Below are 20009 nucleotides of genomic sequence, written 5' to 3' on the forward strand. Positions count from 1 at the left end.
AGTTGCCGCATCCTGCCCGCCTGTGGTCAAGGAGCTCTTTGTGGACTCCGGGATTCTCCACCCGATGGTAGGAGGGCAGGATAAACAGTTTTCTGCCTCAGAAACTCTCCTCAAAGAAGCCATCGGAGCAATTTTCCCCTCCCGGGAGCTGGCTCGCCTTGCCCTTCAGTTTACCGTGGACCCAAAGCGGCTCCAGCAAAACCTCTTTGGAGGGAAGTTTTTGGTGAACGTTGGCCAGTTCAACTTGTCTGGAGCCCTTGGCACAAAAGGCACATTTAACTTCAGTCAGTTTTTCCAGCAGTTTGGTCTCCCAGGCTTCCAGAACAGAGGGGCAGATGGAGCTGCCGAGGCTTTCTCCTTGGGTTTAGGTTCAAGTCCTGCCACGGAACCCCCTGAGGCCTCTGTGAAGGGCGCTGCTGGGAACAGGCCGATGGTGGGCAGCTTTGGCTTTGAGATCAACTTACAAGAGAACCTAAATGCCCTGACATTCCTCGCGTCGCTCCTGGAGCTTCCAGAATTCCTTCTCTTCTTGCAGCAGGCTACTTCTGTGCCAGAAGACATGGCCAGGGACTTAGGTGACGTGATGGAAATGGTGCTCAGCTCCCAGGGCTGTGAGCAGACACCGGGCGGCCTTTTCGTCCCGCTGTGCTCGGCGGAAGGAGACTATGTGGAGGTCCAGTGCTTTGCCGGAGAGTGCTGGTGTGTGGATTCCCGCGGCAAAGAAATTTCTGGCTCCAGGGTTAGAGGCGGACGGCCCAGGTGCCCCACCGAGTGTGAGAAGCAAAGGGCTCGCATGCAAACCCTCTTGGGCAGCCAGCCCGCAGGGTCCAGCCTGTTGGTGCCTTCCTGCACCCGCGATGGGCAGTTCCTCCCCGTCCAGTGCTTCAACTCCGAGTGTTACTGTGTTGACGCCGAGGGTCAGGCCATTCCTGGAACTCGAAGTGTGCTCGGAGACCCCAAGCAATGTGAGTCTGTTGAGCATTCCATCCGACAAACCCCGACTCTCTCTGGGGGCCCTGATGCAGTGCATCACGGAAAAAGCGAATTCTGTTGTTTAAGTGGCTGCTTCCACCATGGCGAAAACTGCCGGTTAACGTAAAAATTGTCCGCAAGCGGGTCGATACTGTTAACCATTCCCATGATCGAATAGGGAGACTCATTGGGCTTTTAGGGGCCGCCCCATAGGTTCCTGTGACGCTGACACTAGTCTCAACAGTGCTGATTCAGGAATGGGGATGCTCTCTGGCTAGAGGTTATTGACAGATTGGAGGTTGCTGGGAGTTCTGTGGCTCTATGAGGTGTCTGGGGGGCTCAGACAGTCAGGGTTTGCACGTTGGTCTTGCGGGCTCATGGAACTTCTTCACCTGACATCCCTCTTCCTCTTTCCTCCCAGGCCCCACCAACTGTCAGTTAGAGGCCGAGCGGGCCTTCCTGCGTGCAGTGCGGGCACTGAGCTCTGCCTCCAGCTCGCTGCCCGTCTTCTCCAGCATCTACATCCCTCAATGTGACGCCAGTGGGCAGTGGAGGCCTGTGCAGTGCGACGGGCCCCCGGAGCAGGCCTTCGAGTGGTACGAACGGTGGGGAGCTCAGAACGACCGTGGCCAGGAGCTGAGCCCTGCCGAGCTGCTCATGAAGATTGCAAGCTACAGAGAAGTAGCTTCCAGAAGCTTCCGTCTCTTTATCCAAAGTCTGTATGAGGCTGGCCAACATGGCATCTTCCCGGGGCTGGAGAGATACCCTTCTTTCCAGGACGTCCCGCTGGCAGTGCTAGAAGGGAACCTGACCCGGCCTGGAGGGAACATCTTCCTGGAGCCCTACGTCTTCTGGCAGATCCTGAATGGCCAGCTCGGCCGATACCCAGGGCCCTACGCGGACTTCAGCACTCCTCTGGCACACCTTGACCTTCGGAGCTGCTGGTGTGTGAATGAGGCAGGTCGAGAGCTGGAAAGCACGCGGACAGAGCCAAACAAGGTCCCAGCATGTGAGTTGAGCCACGTGGGGAGCTGGGTTTGTGCGTTTATAAAAAAGATGTCTGGTAGGCGGGTGCTGAGTGAGCTGGAGTGCAGGTCACATAGGGACAGGGGCATGTCCCGCCAATGCCCGAGGTGTCTGGATGCATTAGCCGGCTCTGGCCACTGCACGGAGTACTGTAGACTAGGTGGCTTCACCAACAGCCATTGCCCATAATTCTGCAGGGTGGAAGTCCAAGATCAAGGTCGGCAGATTGCGTTCCCGGTAAGAGGTGTCTTCCTGCCTTGCAGAAGACCACCTTCTCACTGTGCATTCACGTGAGAGAAAGCGTTCTGATTTTTTCCTCTTTTTATAAAGACATGAATCCCATCCAGAAGACTCCGCCCTCATGACCTTCTCGAAACCTAATCACCTCCCAAGGGCCCAACCTTCAAGTCCCATCACCCTAGGGGTTTGAGCTTCAACACAATCCATTTTGGGGGGACGCGGACATTCAGACCAGAACACCCAGAGCTCACAGAAAACAAGTGATGTCCCTACATCCACACACTTGGGTGCTGACAAGGTTAATGTAGTTCAGTTTCTTAATGTTTATTTATTTTTGAAAAAGAGAGAGACAGAGCATGAGTGGGCGAGGGGCAGAGAAAGAGGGAGACACAGAATTGAAGCAGCTCCAGGCTCCGAGCTGTCAGCACAGAGCCCGACGCGGGGCTCGAACTCATGAGCGGTGAGATCATGAACTGAGCCAAAGTCTGACGCTTAAGCAACTGAGCCACCCAGCCGCCCCAATGTAGTTCATTTTTAAATGTTCGTATGATCCATAATTTTAATCAACATGGCAAATTTAACTGGATGTCGTCTGTGTGCAAAGCATGATCTCAGGACCGATGAAGGCTACCAAGCGGGTGTGGCCTGGCATTTGCGCACTATGGCTAACACTTCAGTACCCTCTTGTGAATTCGGTGCACACCATTTGATTAACCGACACGTGTTATGATGCTACTTACACGGACACTGCTAAGTCCTCCAGACCTCATGAAGTGCACCTGCCTTCAAAGTGCCTTTACTTTATTTGCGGGGTTTAAGTACAGGACTCATTGGGGAGCAGTTGAAGGAGGTTTTTATGTTCAGTTCTGTGGTGGGTGGACTTCGAGGAAAGCTGTGGCGTGTGAGGCAGGAGCAAACTGAGGCTGACTCTGAACTCAAAATGGCTTATGACACCGTGGCCACGCCGGCAGCTTGAAAGAACAAGACAGATTCAACAGTTATTATCAAAAGAAAACCTGTGTATCCAGCCGTTGCTAATGTTACAGGTAATAGTATAGCTCTTCAAGCCCAGAGACATCTCTCAGTCCATTCTCTGCAATGTCTAACACTGTCCACACCTTTCCGGATAACGTTAAAATTAATTGGACGCTGTTGACATCAGCCAGATGTCAGAAAGTGAGTTTTTAGGATGTTGGGACATAGGGACACGTGGTGGGAAGAGCAGTAGACCTGGGAGACCCTCTCCCCCACCACCCTCATGACTGGGATTCTCCACCGAAGTGTCAAGTCCCAGCAACAGGCTGATCCCCCCCAAGTCACACATAGATGTCGACTTACCTGTTGTCTAAAACGTGTTACACAGTTTTTGAGATTCTCTATACCAATGGTCAGGTCTGCATGGGTGCATTCCTGTAATTTCAGATGCTTTAAGACTAAAGTTAGTTAGTCCTTTTTGGATCCAACTTTTTAGCCTGAGTTGCTGAGAGAGACCAAAAGCACTTTGTAGCGTTAGTAGCTAGGTTTGCCCATCTTGGCCTGAGTGCCAGGCAAAGCATCAGAACTGAGCTCAGAATATGATGGGGCACCTGGGTGACTCAGTCGGCTAAGTGTCCGACTTCAGCTCAGGTCATGATCTCACGGTTCGTGGGTTTGAGCCCCGCTTTGGGCTCTGTGCTGACAGCTCAGAGCCTGGAGCCTGCTTTGGAGTCTGTGTCTCCCTCTCTCTCTGCCCTTCCCCCACTCATGCTCGGTCTCTCTCTGTCTCAAAAATAAATAAACTATAAAAAAAAAAGGAATTTATAAAAAAAAAAGAAAGAAAATATGCTGGGCTTTGCGATGGGTACCAAGAGGTGGGGAGGGGAGACCACCCAGGGATACATGAGAATCTGCTGGGAAGCCAGGATTAGAGCACCGACCTGCATGTGGTGTCTGTTCTTTTCCTTCTAAAGTTCTATTTTTGGTTTTGTAATTACATGTTATTAACAGCTGATGAAAACCATACCTAGTATATTAACACAGTTGTACATATATTTGCTTTACAAACACAGAAATACGCATTTGGGGGGCACACGTTCAAGCTCTTGTCTGTAGGGCATATTATCAAAGGGGTATGGCGACAGTGGGCTCCGAGCCTTGATACCCCAGGTGCGGTTCAGTGGCGTCAGCATCACTTTGGGGAACTGTTCGAAATTTGGAACGTTGGACCCCACCTGTTGAATTCATGCCTGCATCTTCCCAAGCCCCCAGGGGACTCTGACACTCCCTAAAGCTTGAGGAGGGCTGGCCTCAAGGCCCGCGTGCTAGTTCTACCCAGGTCTCGAGCCCTGTTTCCACCACCTACTCCTCTGGGGTCACAGTCACAACATTGTTTTAATCTGTGAAGCCTGAGTTAGGATGAAGAACTACGTCAAAGGTCACTGTGAGAATTGTGCAAGGTGATTGCTGTAAAGTGCCTGGTCTGGTTCATAGAAAGTCCTTCATAAATAGCTGTATTAACCCAATGGATGCTGAGTAATAAAGGGACCAGTAGCTTCCTACCCATAAGCAGGGGGGTGGCACCTGCCTCCAGGGGCATGGGGTCAGGTCCTGTCCCTATCATGATCTCTGGCCGCTTTGAAATTTTGCTTTCTTTATTTAATATGCAATTGTGGACAACTACTATATACACTGTGCTGTATGGTGGGAAGGCAGACATGAGAAAGGCGTGGTGTCTGCTCTGAGGGGCTCAGGGACCAGTCAGAGGGGAAACTGACACATCATCATGTAAATAATAAACAGAAATGGGGGAAGTCTGAGCACAGAAAACCAAGGAAGAATGCCCAGAGACCCAGGCTAACTCCCTGGTTGGAGAATTGGGTAAAGATTTGCATGGCATCAGCTTCTGGATTGTGAAGGATGTTTGCCCAGCTGAGAAAGGGGGACAGGCCCTTCCTGATCAAGAAAATAGCATGTGCCAGGTTAGGGCAGCTGAAAAAGGGTCTGCTTTGTTGGGAATGTTGTGGGGAGAAGGTCAGTGTATTGGACGGGAGGGATCTTGGGAGGGAGAAACGGAATAAGCTGAAGGTAAATTTGGGCCAGATTTTAAAAGGTCTTATGTGTCAAAGAGAAAAAAAAAAAGCCTTACATGTCCAGTTATAGGGTTTTCATTCTTTTCTGGAAGATATGGATACCAAGCATAGATTTTTAAATGGGAGTTTTTGCTTCAGCGATTCCCAATCCCTGGGATTGATAGAATAGATTATTTGATCAGGATCATCCACAGAAAGCAGTGAAGTCTTCGAATCCCAGAAGCCAAGGGTTTCTGCTGCTTCTGTGCTCTCAGAAGAACCAGTGAACACATTCACTGTTGAGTTCACAAAGTGATTGGTTGAAATAAATATGTCCAGTGTGGTTTTTGTTAATAGTGACATTTTTAAAAACAGCATATGCCAAGTACTTCAGCTGGAACACCTCATAGAATAATTATAGAAACCCTCTGAGGAAGAAGACTGAAGCTCAAACCATGTCATCCAAAATTACACAACTCATAAGTGATCAAGTTGATATTTGGATCCAGAAGTCTCTGAGAGCCATGCTCTTTTCTCTTTTCAAGAGTAACTCTCTACTGACCTATGCCTCCCTTCAACCTTTGATATCCATCCATCCACCCACTCCCCCATCCATCCATCCATCCATCCATCCATCCATCCATCCATCCATCCATCCAATTATCTACTCCCCCGTCCATCCATCCACTTATTGACTCCCCCATCCATCCGTCTGTCTGTCTGTCCATCCATCTATCCATCCATCCACTCCTCCACTCATCTGTCCATCCATTTACTCCCCCAACCATCCATCCATCTGTCCATCCATCCATCCAACCATCCATCCATCCATCTACTCCCCAACTCATCTGTCCATCCATCCCTGTCCATCCTTCCATTGGAGGCAGCTAGTTCAATCTCTGGTTCTAGAGTCATACTGACTAGATGGGAATTCTGAATCAACTACTTGCTAGCTAGGATGGAGCCTACATGACTTTAAGTTTAAGTGATAGGACTTCTCCATGCCTCAGTTTCTCATCTGTAACACATGAATAAGAATAGTATCTTAGTGGGCTGTTGTATAGAGTAAATTGGATTATCTGTGTACATGTGCTTAGTACAATGCCTGGTGTGGAGTAGACATTATCTATTGCTCACCTTCTTACACAACAGGTCCTCCGTAAATGTTGAGGGAGTGAGATTGTAGAGAGGAAACTGAAGGAACATTCCAGGCTGTAAAAAGAGCTGGGTGGAGGAAACAGCTGTGGCAGCTATGTGTGCATGTGTGTACGTGCACGCGCCTCAGGGGTCGAAGCATTCAGCCATGATGTCTTTGTTCCCCTAGGTCCTGGCTCCTGTGAGGAGGTGAAGCTTCGCGTCCTGCAGTTCATTAAGGAAACAGAAGACATCGTCTTGGCTTCCAACAGTTCTTGGTTCCCTCTAGCGGAGAGTTTCCTAGCGGCCAAAGGAATCCGGCTGACTGATGAGGAGCTCTCCCTTCCTCGGCTCTCTCCCTCCCGAGACGCTTTCTTAGAAAAGTTTCTGAGCGGAGGCGATTATGCCATTCGTCTGGCAGCTCAGTCCAGTGAGTCTCGTGTGCTTCGGGTTTCTTGGTCCGTCTCTTTGGGGAAGCAAGGGCTTGAGTTAGTTGCTCTTCAGTCCTCAGAACTTTGGCCTTGGTTTTCCCAGGCTGGTGGGTCCCTGAGACAGAAAAGGCAAAGTGGTTCTGGGTACGAGTCAAAGCTTAGAATGGTGCACACCTGTCCAGTATGTTCCCGAATCCACCAGCACAGCCCCTAGGGAGCCGCTCACCATGCCTCATAGTGCAGAGGGCGCTGGCAGCCAACCATGCACCCAGACACGCTTGCTGGAATGTGAGGGGCCCCAGCCCGAAAGGCTCAGGGCCTGTTCCGAAGCTTCCCTCTGCTTCCAGCAGGGACAAAGGAGAGGAACATTTATTACCAAGGAACGAGTGGGTTTCTGGCACTTTCCACATAAGACCTCAGTTAAATGTGACAGGACCTCGGGAGAGCATGGCTTACTGCCTGCTCGTGACCGACAGGGCCCCTCGGAGAGCTGATGGTGCTCTAGCCCATGGCGGCGGCTCAGCATTGCCTGAGCCCCACAGCTGGCCAGGCGCCGCCGCGCTGAGTAGGTGGCCAGGTCTCTGTGTGTCGTGCTTCAGCGGTTCCGTGAGAACAGGCTGCAGTCACCGTCTGTGGTTCCTCTTGTGCCCAAGTTCACACGCCCCAGTTGACCCAGCTAATAGCCAGCAGAGCCTGGATGGTTTGGACCCCGGGCCTCTGTCCCCTGCCCAGCTGATCCCTGGTGCCCAGAGCCTGCGTCTGTCTCGTCCCGGACCCCTTGCTCTTCCTCCACCACCCGTGGCGTCTCTGGCAGGAGGGTCAGACGTCTCCCCCAGGTCTCTCACTGACCCCACACCGAGTGGGCGTGGGCAGCCAGTGCCGGACTCCAAGCATCCCGAGCTCCCCGGTCCCTGTGAGATGATCTGGGCAGATTCTGCATCTGGGGTTTTCTGGGTTTGGGTCACACCACAGCAAGGCCGTGCTCCCCTTGACGACATCGGTGCCAAGATGAGACCCCCCATCCTGCAGGCCAGGGCCCCCCCTGCCTCTCCCTTTAAGGGTTCTCCTGGGGGTGGGGGCTCAGGGCGTTTTGTTCTCTGCACCCCAGTGAGAATCTCCCCAAGTGCCATCTTCCGTTCCTGCCTCACTCTCACGCCGGTTGCCACTTCTGGAAGGTGAGGCACCACATCTTATTCAACTTCATATCCCCGGGGGTATGAAGACAGATAGCGGGAGCCTGGTAAATGTCGCTAAACCATCCTTCCTGCCTCTTCTGTCGCCTCTTTCTCCTCCCTCCCCTCCCCCTGCCCAGACACTTGTCTCTGTTCCTCAGAGACTTGGGGATTTCTGCTTTTGGCAAGAAACCTTCCCCCCCCAATTTTGTCCATGGGCAAGAGTTGGTGTAATCAGGAGGCTACGTGGGGTTGATGCTCCTGTGCCTGTGGCCCCTCGTTAGCGAGAGGAGGAGAAAAGTTGGCGCCACGGAGATTCCATTATTGAATGGCGGGCTGGCACTTTCTTCAGACATCAAGTTTAGGAAGTCCGCCCCCCGCTCCCCTGCAGCAACACGCTCTGGTTTTGCATGTCTGAGGCGGTAGTGAAAAGAGGAAGGATCCGTAGTGGGGAGCAGGGAGGGGCGCTCTTTTTTCTCGAGTCCTTCAGGTTGAGAAGAGGTGTCCACACTCTTGTTGAGGAGAGGAGGCTATGCGTGTGTAGCGCTCCTGTCCTGGGCGGCCCGGGGATTGAAAGCCCAGGACAGAAAGAGAGGAAGGGTCACAGAGTGTCTTGGGCCAGCAGGACATGGCAGCGGTGTCCTCAGGCCCAAGGAGGGGAGGGGACGCAGGAGTCCTTCACCCAGACGCTCTTGGCGTGAGCTTGGTGCTCAGGCTCTCATGATATAAATGTCATGCTTACCCTGCTGGCAAAGTATCAGAGCCATTCCATCAATTGGGAAACTGAGGCTCAAAGAGGTTGGGGAGCTTACCACCCCTAAGATCACTCATGATAACCAGGAGGGGCCGCGGGGATTTAGGCAAAGGCTCACTGGACTCATGAGCCCCATCACACCCACCAGGCTGCTTTCTGGGGTCCTGGCCTCCTGAGAGGATCTGACTGTGGGCTGCTGGGGTCCCCCTGGTGAGCTGTGAGCCCATCTCTGAGAGGAGCAGGTGACCTATGTGACCCACACCCCCGCACCCCGCCAGCAGGAATGGGGAGGAGGTGGCCGTGAGAAAGGGTGTGGGGACAGTTCCGGGCTGCTCAGGAGGGAGGTGGCGCTGGGGACAAATCGCACTGGGGAGGGGGAGCCGTGAGGCCAGGGCCACAGGGCANTTCCACACAACAAATATTTCTTTCTTTTTTAAAGTCAGTTCACATACAGTGTAATAGTGGCTTCAGGAGTAGAACCCAGTGATTCATCTCTTACAGTAACTCCCAGTGCTCGTTCCCGCCAGTGTCCTTACTGCCCATCCCTCACTTAGCCCGTCCTCCCCCGCAGCAGCTCTGTTTGGTCTCAGTATTTAAGAATCTCGTCTGGTTTGCCTCCTTCTCTCTATTTTATTTCTCCTTCCCTTCCCCTCTGTTCATCTGTTTTGTTTCTTAAATTCCACCCAGGAGCGAAATCATACTTGTTTTTCTCTCTGATTGACTTATTTCCCTTAGCACAATACACTCCAGTTCCATCCACATTGTTGCAAATGGCCAGATTTCATTCTTTTTGAATGCTGAGTAGTAATCCATCGTGTGTGTATGTGTGTGTGTATGTGTGTGTGTGTGTGTGTATACACACATCTTCTTTATCCATTCTTCAGTCAGTGCACATTTGGGCTGTTTCCATACTTTGGCTCTTGTCGATAGTGCTGCTGTAAATATTGGGGTGCCTGTGTCCCTCCAAATCAGCACTCTTGCATCCTTTGGATACGTACCTAGTAGGGCAGCTACTGGGTCATAGGATAGTTCTACTTTTAGTTTCCTGAGGAGCCTCTGTACTGTTCTCCAGAGCGGCTGCACCAGTCTGCACTCCCACCAGCTGTGCAGAAGGCTCCCCTTTCTCCGCATCCTTGCCAGCTCCTGCTGTTGCCTGAGTTTCAACAAATATGTCTTGAGCGCTTCCTATGAGGCAGACACAGCCCTACGCCCCAAATGAGCACAAATCCTTGCACTAACGGGCTTAAGATACACACGACGTCTAGAATGCCAGTAGCGGAGAGCGCGGTGAGGGACAGCCAGGCAGGGCAGGGGACGCCGAGCAGGGAGGATGGAGACAGCCTGATGGCGAGGTGAGCGTCTGTGAGTCACTGGCCTGCCCTCCCCTGAGCCCACCCCACACCCTGGGGTAAGAGCGCAGACGAGCTGGGCTGCTGGGAGACCAGATCCGAGTTCGTGCGGAACAAAGCCTTTAAGGGGCTAGAGCAGCGACTGTAAGAGCATGGGGTCACCGCCTGACTTCTCGCGTTCAGAGCCGCTCCGTCCCCTTCCCGGCCGCTAGGCTGAGGGAGGTGCATAAACACACCTGTGCCTCAGTTCTGTCTCGGGCAGCCGGGGTGATGTGGTTGCTGTGAGGACCCATTAACTGGAGCCTACATTCGGATTGTGCCTGGCATGTAGGAAATGTCGCATAAATGCTGTCTATGGCTCTGCCGTCTCATGGGCCAGAGGACACGTTGCCCACCTCATCGACTCCATATGAAAGTGATTTGAAAGAGGGCAGCAGAGATCCCTTCAAACCACAGCCTACTTTATTTATTTATTTATTTATTTATTTATTTATTTATTTATTTATTTATTTATTTATTTTTGAGAGAGCCAGCGAGAGAGGGTGAGCGCTTTCTTAAATACACTCTGCCTCTGGCATGCAGAGCCCGTCCCAGGGCTCGATCTCGCGAACGCATGAGACCATGACCTGAGCCGAAATCAAGAGTCAGATGCCTCACCAACTGAGCCACCCAGGCACCCCTACATTCTTATTTTTGCAGGGCAACCTGGTGAGTGCGTCTCCCCTGTTTAAGGAGCTGCTGTCATATTTTGGGGGGCACTGTTTGTCGCGTCAGGAAGGCGGCCTCCTTATGCTGGAATAAGAATGCGTGTGGGGCTCGTCGAGTCTTTTCCAGGGTGGAGGCTCACCTCTCCGCTCTCCTCTCTCCTGACTCCAGCCCTTGACTTCTACCAACGACGTGGCTTCCTCCAGGGTGAGGATTCCTCACGAGCGTCTGCTGTCCCGCGGCCCGGCCCTTACGTGCCCCAGTGCGATGCATGGGGGCGTTGGGAGCCTGTGCAGTGTCACGCCGGGACTGGTGAGTGGGGACAGACACCCTGGGGAAGGGGGCCAGGACTGGAGAGTGGGCATGGACACCCCGGGGGAGAGGGGCTGGGTGACACCCTCCTATTCATTTAGAGGAAAGGGCTTGGCCCTGGGGCCAGTGAGCTGGACTCCAGGCCCCTCTGGCAGCTGGTGACAAATGCCTTAGTTTCTCTGGACTTTGGTTCTTCCCATCTGTGGGAGTTGTGCCCTGCCAGCCTGAAGGTCAAGTGCATGGTTGCTGGGGGGATTGGGGCGAGTGATTGTGCGGAGGATGTGTAGGCACTGCTGTGGGTGCACAGGAGAGAGTTTTGTGTGGGACCCTGGGAGCAGGCCCCCCGCCCATCGGTGCACGTCCTGAACCTCTGACCTGTGCTCTTCCCCAGGGTACTGCTGGTGTGTGGACCAGACAGGAGAGTATGTCCCTGCCTCGCTGGCTGCTCGCTCCCCACTGACCCCCCGGTGTAAGTGAAGCTGAGGAACTGTCCCTCCTGACCCTGCGTACAGCTGCCGTTGTATTTTTTCTAGGCTGGCCGTGCCTGCTGTTGTCACCCCACCTTGGGGGAGGCTCGTGAGTCAGCACCCCGGTGCCCGCAGGCCACCCACCCAGGGCAGCCAGGCCGGGCTTTCCCGCATTCCCAAGCCCAGAAGATTCCCATGATCTTGGCCCATCCTGATCTGTGCACCTGGCTTCCTAGGTGCAGAGAGTCACCCGCGATGGCGAAAGAGCCCAGGGTCCCCTTCCTCACACCTGCCCCCGGGGCGTTTTCATTCCCTTTTGCAGTTTTGACAACTGTCTCACACTTGCCCCACAGGCCAGCCTCACCCTGCATGGGTCTCTGCCCCTGAATCGTGGCCTCCTCCTCTGAGCCTCCATCTGTCTGTGCAGGGCACCTCCGCCTACCCCCGCTCAAACCTCTGACATCCCAGGCCCATCGGGGCTCCCCGCCCTCCCCGGGCACCCACAGCCGGTCTGTTAAGATTCCCCTCCTCTCCCTCAGGTCCCACCGCCTGTGAGGCAGCTCGGGCCACTGGGCTGCTTTCCAGCTGGAAACAGGCTGGGTCCCAGGGAAAGCCATCTCCAAGAGACCTGTTCGTCCCCACCTGCCTAGAGGTAAGGCTCCAGGAGCACAGGGAGGGTTTGAGGGGGGGGCGGAACGTTCCCCCAGACACTGAGGATGATTTTTCTAGTGTTCAGTACACTTGTTTTAGTTAAAAACTCATAGGTCGTTCTAAGCCTGGGTTTTTGTCTTTACCCTGACAGACCCTGGCTGTGTGACCCTGGGCAATTCACTTACCTTCTCTGTGCTCCAGTTTGCTTTATTTTATCCTGGGACTGGGCCACACTTTGATCCTGCCTTGTGCTAGGATTGCTTGGAGGCCCCAAGGAGTATCTTCCATGAGAGCTCTTTGCAAAATAATCTGCACGTAGGGAGTTGGTGGCATACTTTCCCAGAAGTCATGGTCACCATGTACGGCCGCCGTATCTGCTTCTGCATGTAAATGGGAGGCATTAGAATATTACCAGCTTTACACGGCTGGATGGTTGTAGAATGGATGTAAAAAGCCCCCAAAGGAAGGATTCTTGCTGGAGTCTTAACCACTTACGTGTTGAGTGATGGCGATCTCTGCTCAGGCCCCAGAAGTTTCTGAAGGGCAGATGAAATCAGCCATGCAGAAGTCAGACTATGAATCACTGAGCAAAAGTGATTACTCTTTATTATTACTCTTTATTGTTGCTGCTGTTTGGTACGGTGGACACGGACCCCAGTTACTTCTGATTTTCATACAGAAATTGGCCTCTTAAGCTTTTCGTCTTGGCTAGCAGGAGACCGCAGCTTCTGACAGAGGGAATAGTGATTCTGAGCAGGCTCGGAGCAGGTGATCTCCTGCCCCGCACCCTGTGGAGGCCCCCAGCGCGAGGGATCGGGACCCAAGCCTTCCACAGCCCAAACTGGACGGCTGTGTCTTTGACTCAACTCCCTAGGAAAGGTTAAGTTGATGACTAGAATGTTCTAATTTTTAAGCCGTTTTAAAAAAAATGTTTATTTTTTTTGAGAGAGAGAGCACGCGCGCAAATAGGGGAGGGTCAGAGAGAGAGGGAGACACAGAATCTAAAGAAACTCCAGGCTCTGAGCTGTCAGCACAGAGCCTGACGCGGGGCTCGAACACATGAGCAGTGAGATCATGACCTGAGCCGAAGTCTGACGCTTAACCGACTGAGCCACCTGGGCGCCCCTCAGTTTTAGGCCTTTATCGCCTAACGTTTTCTCAGAACTTCCACTTGGCTTTGTGTCTTACCTGTAGAGCTCACAAGCCATGCAACGAGGGGCGCATCACCTGATTTCTCTGGGCCTCTCTGGGGACAGAGAGTGGGGACAGCAGGGTCCCTGCCTCCTAGGGATTCCCCACTCCTGAGCACGGGGGCGATTAGCACAGGGAGGCCCTCGGGTTTATGTTCCCGTGAACGTCGGGTGTTATTACTGTCACTTCTGGCCTGCGAACAAGGCTCAGCAGAGCGTGACGTGAGAGCAGCCAGCAGCAGCTCAGGGAAACAGCATGAGCCAGGAGCTCCGGGCCCCTGGTTTCCTGCCGCACCCCTGCTTCTCCTTAGGATTTTCTGTTACAGACGCGGGAGACATAACACTTTCTACAGTCACGGGTTCCTAGAAGGAGTATGTGCAAACATCAATCTAGTCCTGCCTCTTTTTTTTCCAGTGGGGAAACTGAGGCTTCCCTGGCCTTGCTCAGTGCTTCCCAGGTGGTCCCAGGGCACTCTGGGAGAGATGGGCCGGCCACATAAGGTCCGGGTAGCTGCCTCCTACGGATTCCTTTAATCTCTGTGACAGACGCTAAAGGTTCCCTTTCTCCCAGGGACGCTTGTTGAAAATCATTTCTGGAACTGGGGGGACCTTGGTTCAGGATGGCGGCTGGGCTTTGGGGCCGGATGGGTTTAGACCCGGCCTGGCTCTGCCATTCTCTATGCTGCTCTGTCTTGTCCCTTCTCTGGGCCTCAGTTTCCCCCACCCTAGGACGCGAGCGCTGTGGGCTGGCCTCCTGGGGTGATGGTACCCATCAGTTCAAAGAGCGGATGTAAAGGGTCTTCTCGACCTCTCCTCTATCTGTTCCGTGAAACCATCCCCAGTGGTTTTGGAAAGGGACATTCTGGACACGTGCCCGCCGACCCGTGGGCTGCAAAAGTGTCTTCCGTGGGGTGACACGAGCTCGGCCTTGTCTCAGACAGGAGAGTTTGCCAGGCTGCAGGAGTCGGAGGCCGGCCCCTGGTGTGTGGACCCAGCCTCTGGAGCGGTCACGCCTCCGGGCACCAACAGCAGTACCCCATGTGAGTGGCTGCACCTCCCCCTGCCCCACCCCCGCCCGGAGCACCGGGTACAGGTCCCTGCTCTGCTGCTTCTGGGGCTGGGGGAGCCTCGACCCTCCCTAGGCCTCAGTTTCCTCATCTGTAAAATAGGGACTATATGCCCTCCCTTCCATGGGTTCTTGAGAAAGACACACGTGGAGGGAGTGGGCTGGGCTTTGTAACCAGGAAGCACAAACCTGCACTCTCACCCCTCACCACCCCCACCCCTCCTCCCTGCACCATGATTCCCTGCGGAAGTCACCATGATGTCCCCGAAGTGCAGATGCGCTCTGCCTCCCCCGGGGTCCTCAGGGCCCGGGGTCCTCCCCGCGGCTCATCGGCCCCTGCGCATCTGCCTCCTGCACCTTCCTTTGCTTCTCTGGTTCCTTCCTCTCTCGCACTTAGGCCCCGGGTGTTGTAAACTCCAGCCAGACTTTTCCAAAAGGCGAACGCTGCCTTCCCTCTGGGCCTTCATGTGTTCTGGTTCAGCCACCCGCACTGCTTGTCCCCTCCCCCCCCATCCCTACACGGATTGCGTGTCAGCCCCTCCGGGGCCCCTTCGCGGCCTTCCTTCCAGAGCTGAGCGCAGTGCCTTTCTGCGGGTCCCAAACTGCCGTGCATGCGACCTGTGGCCCCCATCACTGTCAACCCTAACCCTCCCGCACTCGCTAAATCCCCTTCAAGGTGCGAAGTTTCTCGAGGGCAGGTAGTGCGCATGCACGTGTGTGTGCGTGTGTGTGCGCGCACGTGCGTGTACGTGTGTGGGGGGGGGGAGTATGGATTTGGGCAAGGCCCAGTCTTTGGCCTGTCCTGGTCCCGCACCCCAGACCCTGGAGGGCCCTGCAGGTGGGCGTGACAGGTGGCAGGGCATGGTGGCAGCTCTGTGGGCCGAGGGCCCATTTGGCTTGTCTTTGTGTCCAGGCCCGAGCCTCTGCGAAGTGCTCCCGAGTGGAGTCTTCCCCAGGACAGCCAGCTCTGGCTACGCCCCAGCCTGCAGGGCAGAGGACGGAGGGTTTGCCCCAGTGCAGTGCGACCCGGCCCAGGGCAGCTGCTGGTGTGTCCTGGACACGGGCGAGGAGGTGCCCGGGACCCGCGTGGCCGNTGGAGCTTGGGGATCGGGGTGGGGGGGAGGTGGGGAGGGGCTGGAGGGCTGTGGTTCCAGTGGATTCTCACGATGCCGAAACTTGTGTCTGCTTCGTAAAAGTGCTCAGCCCTGGAGCCTAAGTCAAGGAAGGTCTGTGGGGGGCTCTCCAGGGCCAGCGGCTCAGAAGCTGGGGTGCTGGCCTGCTGGGGGGTCTGGGCCTCGGTCTCCCCACCCCCGGATGGGAAAGGAAGGGCGTCTGATGGTAGGATCTCAGAGGAGTGGGTCCGTCCCAGCTGGGAGGCTTCAGAAATGTGTGGAGGGGTCGATGTATTTATTTTTATTTCTAGTTTAAAAAATTGTTTGGGTATCAAATATTGAAATATGTGTCATATAGCTGTGTATTAGAATATTGAAATACATGGTTACGTATCAAAACACATTACTTGATTATCAATTCCCTACCTTTTCTTTCTCTTATGTACTCAAGTCACAGGACATTAGAGTCATTTTTAAATTTATGTAAGCAAGTAGGTTAGGCTATCTGTGAACTCCCTTTCAGGACAGTAAAGGATGATGTTGCAAAATTTTTATTGCAAATTAGGGCATTGAGTCTGGTGGGATGGAGAAATCTCGCACTACATGATTCTGATTTCGTTGTGGTTGCCTTTATTTTGCTGTCCTTATTGTCTTTTTGCCTTATTTCATTTTATTTATTTTTTAATTATTTATTTTGAGAGGGAGAGAGAGAGAGAGAGGAGAGAATGAGAGAGAATGAGCGAGGGAGGGGCAGAGAGAGATGGAGAGAGACGGAGAATCCCAAGCAGGCTCTGTGTGGTCAGCGCACAGAGCCTGACGTGGGGCTCGAACCCATGAAACCACGAGATCATGACCTGAGCTGAAATCAAGAGTTGGACGCTTAACCGACTGAGCCGCCCAGGCGCCCCTGCTTTATTTTAAAACTCTGTGTCTGTAAGCAGCATTTTGGAACTGCAGACACGTTCAGTTAGGCCTGGTGGTTTATACACATGAAAGGAATGGATTTGTGTGTATTTGTAAGTTTATATTTTTATTTGTAAAGAGACAGGGGGAGCCTGTAAAGGAAGGGGGGAAGGAAGAGCGTACTCCTTTCTTCTCTTTACCGGTGTCTAGTGCCCCTCTATGCTGTGCCTGTGCCTTTCACGCCATGCATTTCCTCCCAAGCCCCGGTTTGCCCCTCTGTCCAGCGCCCGCTCCAAGGCAGGACCCTGGCACGCTCATGGCTGTGGGCCTTGGCAGCTACCACCATGCAGGAAACGTGGCAGGTGCCCCATGGGCATTTACAGGTGGGGCTCCTTGCCGTGAGCTTCGGGCAGAAATACAGAGTCAGCCTTAGATTCCGTGAAGACAGTTGGCATCTAGCAGTGGCCCTCGCTGCCCGGGACCTAGGAACCTGACTGATGGGTCTCCCTCAGGAATAGGTCTGGAAGCACAGCTCTTGTCGGGTTTGGGAAGACCTTGTTCATCACGGGCCTGCAAGATTCCGTGGCAGCAGCTCACAGGTGCAGAGGTTTACCCGCTGAGAGTGGCCTTTTCACATCCCTTAGTTTGTTTTTGCCTCCCAACCATGCCGATAAATGCAAAGGACAGTCCCATCTCCCCATATTATGGATGGCAAAACCGGGGCTCACGGACATCCCTGAACACATGCGAAGCCACACAGCTAGCAAGCGAGGCAGCCAGCGTTAGCAGTAAAGGCCCTTCCTCCTGAAGTACGGCAGAGCGTGCTCGAGGAAACTCAGACGCGGGAAGCCAGACGGACTGGGTGTCAGCTCTTCCACCCCCTTGCTGGGGGACCTCGGGCTAGTCCCTTAACCTCTCTGAGCCTCGGTTTCCCAGTCTGTGAAATGGACGGGGAGAGCTGTAGCAGTTTCTTGAGTCATTGTTAGGGTGAATTCAAATAGTCTCTGTGAGCTTCGCCGCCTGGTGGCTCGGAGCCTGGTCTCGGGGGCCATGCTTGGCTCCCCAAGGACTGAGCACGGTCAGGTTAAGGTTAAGGTCCCCCATGCTTTAGGGTCCTCTCCTGTGGGATGAGGGTGTGACAGTGGTGCCTCCCAGAGTCGCAGTGAGGATGAGGCTGGCTCATGGGAGGCAGTCAGAGCAGCAGTGACACGTGGTCTACGAGAGGGGTGTGCGAGCAAGGTTGGGGGGGGTGCAGGCGGGCTCCGGTTTCCGCTCTGCTAGCTGGCGTGTGACCCAGGGAAGGCCACTTGGTCCCTTGGAGCCCCCATGTCCCCACCTCTGAAATGGCCTCTGCCTAAGCCGGAATAGAGCCGGGGCCTTGGAGCTATCTGTAGGCAAAACCCAGCGTGGAGGGCTCTGTAAAGGACATGCCGGTGGCCAGGGGGCAAGGAGGGGGGTGTGTTCCCATCTCTGAACAGCACCAGGCAGTGGTGGTGCCTGCGGGGCTCACTCAGTTCAGCGTCCGACTTTGGCTCAGGTCCTGATCTCATGGTCCGTGGGTTAGAGCCCCGCGTCGGGCTCTGTGCTGACCGCTCGGAGCCTGGAGCCTGCTTCAGATTCTGCATCTCCCTCTCTCTCTACCCCTTCTGCTCTCGTGCTCTCTCTCTGTCTCTCTCAAAATGAATAAACATTCAGGGGAAGTGTGGCCCTTGCCTGCTGGGGGTAGCGGTTAGCTTCGCAGGGCCTGTGCTCAAGTCCTGGCTCTGTGTCTCTAACTCCTCAAACTTCCATTTCTTCATCTATCAGAGGAGGATGAAGATACCACGGCTGCCAACTTCATAGGCTTATTTGGCATAAAGTATAATTAAATATCGATTATGACAGGGCTCCCAAGCTCTAAAATGCATGGCAGACGTCAGCTCTCAAGGGTGTAGGAAGCTCAGCCTTTAGTGCGCTGACCGCTGCTTCCTTGCTCCGGAAGGGTTAGTTCACATCCTAAAATGCCCAGTGCAGGCCGTGATGTGTGCTTCTTGTCGTTAATAATCATCATCCTCATAATGAGGACTCACATTAATGACTGTTTTTCATGTGCCAGCAGCTCCTCTAAGCTCTTTATGTCCCTTAATTCATCTTGATTCACACCATCCTTAGGAGGTAGGCTATCTTGCTGTCCTCACCATTTTGTGGGTGAGAAAACTGAGTCACAGAGAAGTTAATTGAGTTGAGTTCGGGCGCTCAGCGGGTAAATGGTTGAGCCAGGGTTCAGAGCCGGGCAGGCTGGCTCCGCAGGGCCCAGGCTCCCTCTCCCCTTCCCCACAGCCACATGGCCCTTGGTGAGAGCTGGCTCAACACCCCCATTGCTGATGACTGCAAAACCTCGGCCAGAGGACATTGCTGGTATTAGAATGATGTCCAGGCTGCATCCTAGAGGTCAAAGTGGGGTTATTCTCCATCTTTGAGGCCCCCACGTACCCTTGAATCACATGTGGATTACAGATTATAAATGTTTTTTACTGTTTATTTTTGAGAGACAGCAAGCACAAAGGCATGTACAGGGGNGACGCTTGACCGACTGAGCCCCCAGACACCCCCAGGGATTGCAGATTTTAAAACCAGACACACACAGGCAGCAACGCTGTGCGCAGGAGTCAGATGATGAACGAGAACTCTAGTCGGGTAGGGAATTGTCCTTCTGAGTGTGTCTGTTCTTTCATTTACTCGTTCACCCACTTGCTTAACACATTCCTGGGGCTTGTGTTCTGGGAGAACAGAGCAGGGGCACTCTCCTTCCTCCCGTGGCTCGGTGCGGTGGGGAGGCCGGGGTGCAGAGGGTGCCCCTTGAATAAGCGACAGTAAGGAGGTGCACGCCAGGCGGCCTCAGAGCTCGCCAAGTCCGCCCTGAGGAAGCACAGAAGGTGTAGAAGGCAGGAGATGGTGAGCTGATGATGGTGGAGGATGGAACAAAGGAATTCTCTAGGCAGCTGGGCAGACAGAGGGAAGGGCACGGGGCGTTCACGAGAGACCTGCGAAGGTAGAGGGGCAGGAGGGGATGAGAGGAGAGGAAGGGAGGGGAGGGGGAGAGGGGAGAGGGGAGGGGAGNGGGGGAAGGGGAGTGAGGAGGAGGGGAGGAGAGGAGAGGGAACGGTGGGTCAGGGGCCCTGAGGGCAGTTGAGAGCCGTGTCCAGCTTCGCTGCAGCTCCCGTGCTGACAGTGGGGACTGGATCTGTTGTCTGATCCGCGAGGTGAGGACCCTGGTGCCTGTAGCAGTTTGGGAACGGGTGGCCGACCCCAGAGGAAGGAAGTGCACGGAGATGAAAGAAAAGTCGGACAGGGTCATCTGCAGCCCTAGCTGGTTTGGGGCAGAGGGGATGGGACTGGCTGCCACACGTCTGGCTTGGGACAGCCGGGGTCGTGAAGCTGGGGGACCTGCCGCGGAGGCGAGGAGGTGGCATGTGCTGGCTCGGGGGGGGAGGGGGGG

At 54.2% G+C, this 20009-nt stretch overlaps 1 protein-coding gene across 1 annotated transcript in view; it reads left to right on the forward strand.

Moving 5' to 3' along the window:
• TG (thyroglobulin) overlaps nucleotides 1-20009 on the forward strand; it is a 251055-nt gene that overhangs the window by 18049 nt on the left and 212997 nt on the right. The window contains exons 10-18 of the mRNA XM_077750014.1: nucleotides 1-965; nucleotides 1394-1981; nucleotides 6610-6849; nucleotides 11002-11142; nucleotides 11534-11611; nucleotides 12149-12261; nucleotides 14388-14490; nucleotides 15430-15628; nucleotides 16793-16893. The exon at nucleotides 1-965 is cut by the window's left edge and continues 3 nt beyond it. Of these exons, the coding sequence (XP_077606140.1) occupies nucleotides 1-965; nucleotides 1394-1981; nucleotides 6610-6849; nucleotides 11002-11142; nucleotides 11534-11611; nucleotides 12149-12261; nucleotides 14388-14490; nucleotides 15430-15628; nucleotides 16793-16893 (2528 nt within the window). The remainder of the gene's footprint in view (nucleotides 966-1393; nucleotides 1982-6609; nucleotides 6850-11001; nucleotides 11143-11533; nucleotides 11612-12148; nucleotides 12262-14387; nucleotides 14491-15429; nucleotides 15629-16792; nucleotides 16894-20009) is intronic.

The sequence above is a fragment of the Crocuta crocuta genome, unplaced genomic scaffold, assembly GCF_008692635.1.
Source record: "Crocuta crocuta isolate KB4526 unplaced genomic scaffold, BGI_CrCroc_1.0 scaffold119, whole genome shotgun sequence".
In the NCBI taxonomy this organism is placed as follows: Eukaryota; Metazoa; Chordata; class Mammalia; order Carnivora; family Hyaenidae; genus Crocuta; species Crocuta crocuta.